The sequence below is a fragment of the Loa loa genome, assembly GCF_000183805.2.
Source record: "Loa loa unplaced genomic scaffold supercont3.333, whole genome shotgun sequence".
In the NCBI taxonomy this organism is placed as follows: Eukaryota; Metazoa; Nematoda; class Chromadorea; order Rhabditida; family Onchocercidae; genus Loa; species Loa loa.
The window spans coordinates 3,184-7,490 of record NW_018108513.1 but is presented as its reverse complement, the minus strand read 5'-3'; the positions used below and the strand labels follow the sequence as shown (position 1 = coordinate 7,490).

General features: G+C 21.1%; 1 protein-coding gene across 1 annotated transcript in view; it reads right to left on the bottom strand.

Moving 5' to 3' along the window:
• The window catches only part of LOAG_18488 (hypothetical protein), a gene marked incomplete at both ends in the record, with an annotated part of 3,532 nt that extends 2,371 nt beyond the window's left edge, over positions 1-1,161 (bottom strand). The window contains 3 exons of the mRNA XM_020451148.1: positions 178-275; positions 754-907; positions 1,066-1,161. Coding sequence (XP_020305090.1) covers positions 178-275; positions 754-907; positions 1,066-1,161 — 348 coding nt within the window. The remainder of the gene's footprint in view (positions 1-177; positions 276-753; positions 908-1,065) is intronic.
• Positions 1,162-4,307: the final 3,146 nt, after the last annotated feature.

Here is a 4,307-nt window from a genome sequence, read left to right as displayed (position 1 = left end):
TAGTTATTCCAATATTAATTTCAATGTTATAATATTTGAAAAATATTGATGATATTGTAATTGGATGTAATTCTACGAAAGAATCATTTCGGATTGCTTAATAAAAAGTTTAGCAATCCGGATTAGCAATCCGGAATGAAAAAGCTGATGAAAAATTATACAATGATTGATTATTACCTCACGAAAACTTTCAACATTGATCAGTTGCATTACTTCCTCGGTAAATTTCTCAATACGAAGTTTTGGTACAAATGAAATCGATAGTTTACTTTCACCTGTAAATTCAAATGAATATCTTTTGATCAAACATTTTAGATGTCATTAAAGAATTGTCATTTATCAAAAAAAAAAAAATGTTGAATGATCTCACCTTAATTTGGCCTATTGCATTTCATCTAAGCAATTAAAGTAAGTAATTAAAAAATTTGTCTTTATTAAATTTTATTTCCATTTCATTAAGTTATTGTTAATTCATATTCTACAATTATAATATCTAAATGATGGAATGAAACTTGGAATGAAACTATCATAAAATTTGTTACTTAAATACTCGAATGATAAACTTTGACCCTTTTATATCTTTTACATTAATTTTCAAATTATATGATCGTGTATTTTAGACATCTAAAAGATGGAATAAAACCATAGAATTTCATCGGTGTATAATTTAATATTTAATCTCTTAACTAACTATTTTTAACTACTATCGCATCTATTTAATTCAAACATACAGTAGTATAATTCAAAGAAAACCTGTTAGATGCCTATAGAGATTCGAAAATGACCTTTGACCTATATGATAATTTTCATCATAAATATGTATACCACATTCATGCCATAATTGTGCCGTAAAACGTGATAAATCCGTACAAGCATATTGAAATGCTTCTTCATAATCAACTTTAATCTTAATTTTCATTTTAATTTCTGTTTTACTTTTTTTTTACCAAAATTCAAAAATTAATAAAAGTTTAATTGGAATGTGCCAAAATTTAAATAAAAAATTGTAATATTTATTTTTTTTTCAGAAATTCCTACATCAAATGAATTTTTTCAAAAACTTACCGTATTACGCGATAAAAGATTTATAACATCCACAGGTGGTGTCCTACCTTCCAATAAAATTCTACCAATTACATTTTTTATAACAAAGATGAATATCTGAAATGAAATAGAAGATATGATTTAGAAAATAAAAGATATTATGAACCAAAAATTTTTTACATTGTCACTTACTCGATTAATAATCAAATTAATTAATTAATTAATTAAGAGATTATCATGATTATTAATAATCAATAATGTTTTTTCCTAATATAAATGATTAAATTAGGCAATATTTTTCATGGTTATAATTAAATAAATTAAAAGAATTTAAAAAGACTTAATTCTCTAATAGTGTAGGAAAATACTGTAATAATTTTCGAAACAAAATTAAACCATCAAAATGATGGTGGAGAAATTTCCCGCACATTTACGATATAGAAAATATCTAGCAAATGATTATAAATAAATTAAAAATTTGCTTCGTACGCAATTAATTATAATTAACATTAAAGAATATAAATAACTAATTTTCAAATAATATTTTTCAAATAAAATTCAAATATTTTCAAATAAATTTTTAAATAAAATTCAAATAATAATTTTCAAACAAAATGTAATACTATCAATTATAATTAACATTAAAGAATATAAGTAACTAATTTTCAAATAAAATTCAAACGTTTCAATTTTCAAATAAAATGTAATAATTTTTTTTACGAATTTTGAAAAATTTCAATAAATTTTAAAAATTGCAAAAAGTTTAAATAAATATTAATTACCTCATTGCGTAATAATGAAAATGATGTTGTCATCAGTTGTGATAATGGCATACGTATCACTGATAAAATTGCTGTACGAATAATTGTTGCAATTAAGATCATTTTATAGATGAAACGAAGTAAAGCTAAATAATATTTTATATGAAACAACTTTATAAAATAATTTAATTTCATATTTTAAAATTATTCAAAATTTTTGTTTTACAAATTAAAAAAGAAACTTTTTTTTCCTTATCCATCAACCAATCACTTGTGATAACATAAATGCTAAGACGAATTAGCGTTGTTTTTAAATCGAATAATATCATTGGTATATTTATGTCATCATTTTCTTCTTCCTAAAAACAATAAATAATAAAAATGATTTCAAAAAAAAATTTCAAATTTAAATTCCTGAATTAAAATAACTGATATTTGAATTTAGATAATATAATTCGTTAAGAAATTAGCCTGAATTTCCGCATTCTAATTTATTGGTTTTGGAATAAATCTTTAAAAAAGAAAAAAAAAGTAAATTTAAGAAAGAAAAACAAATACTAAAATAAAAATTTAATTTTAGGTATGGCAATTAGCCAGATTAATTAATGAAATTTAAACTAGCTACAAATATATTATTAGCTAACAAGGATGAAAAGAAATTTAATCAGAATTTTAATTAGAAGGATATCAAATGATAGTAATATAGTCTAGACTAAAATATGATAAAATAATTATCAATTACTTAAATATTATATGTGTAATTGAGATGTTAATAATTATATTATATTTGAAATTTTTATGATGAATTTATCAAATTACTCAATGATATTAGAAGATTAAATTTTTTTTATCACTAGGAATTATTCTTATAAAATATTAAATTAGCATTTTACAAATTACAAATGCTAATTTATTAATTTACAATAATTTTATAAAATAAAAATTTTAAGAGAAAAAAAAAATTTTGAAGAGATAAATGAATGATTTACATGCGATGAACGAGGCAATCCGGAAGGTTGCATAAAATTTGAAATAAATTGATGAAGAAAATCCGATGATACATGATCATAACCAAATGTTAACTGCTTCCATTCATATTTTGCAAATTTAAGATCTAACTCATCTGCTCCATATCGTGCTCCATAAATTAAAAATTCTAAAATTAACAATTTTTTAAATTACTAAATGACACATTAATTGATTAACAATTTACTCTTCTCTAACAATACATGGTAATGATATGATAATGATAAGATAGTTCCTGTTCCTGCAACAAATATTTTCCTAGCATTTTAACATATCCCATCTTATTCTATTTTTAATTAATATGCAATATATTAATTGATAATTTACTGATATATTTGTTATACAATAGATGCAAATTTTAATGGAATATTATTACTTCAATTCGTTTGCTGTTTGCCTTAATGATAAATTTGTCCCTTATCAATACGATAAAAATGTTCCTTATCAATATGATAAAAATGATGAATTAAGATATGATAATACTGAGAATGAATATTTAATTATTTCTATGATTGTCGAAAAAAAAAACAAACCATACTTGTTGGTAATTCAGTGTAAGGTGGTGGTGAAAAGCATAATTCAGATGATAAAATATTCCTCTCACAAATACCTCTATAAAAAACAAAAGCTTATCATTTTTGCTAATAATTAATGATAAAATATGAAAAACAATGGATGAAATGATTTTGTTCGGCTGTTTTATCAATAATATCATATTTTAATATTAACTGCTTCATCTATAATCGTAATACGTCAGTTATATAGTATGCTGATAATGAGTACTGATTATGATCAGTTACTAATCTTTACTAAAATTGCAAAAAAAAAACATTTATTTTTATAAAAATTATTGATTTTTAATTCTTACTAAAATTGCTAATTATAATATTACTGATAAACGAACATTTAAATTATTAATTTTTAATTATTACTAAAATTGCTAATTATAATATTTATAATATTAATTATAATATTGCTGATAAATAAACATTCAAATTATTAATTCTTACTAAAATTGCTAATTATAATATTACTGATAAACGAACATTTAAATTATTAATTTTTAATTATTACTAAAATTTGCTAATTATAATATTACTGATAAATAAATATTTTTACTTTATAATGCCTATTGTAGAAGATTGAATTCTTGCAGGATTATCACAATAAGTGTCACGCCAATTATTTGTCCATTTATGACATAAAGTAATAAATTTCGAAAATAATTCCCGATATCTTAAACATCCAGTCTGTTCATCAACCTGAAAATGTTTGATTTATTTGAATCAGAGATGATACAAATTATTCGACTAACTATTAATTATTATTTTTTAAAAATAAGATATAATCAAAAAAAAAACGAAAAACAAAAAAAGTTAGGAAAAAAAAAGGAAGAAATTGTTAAATTTTAGAAAAACGAACAATAAATGTATTACAAACTAAAAAATAAACAATAAACAATAAAAAAATAAAAAA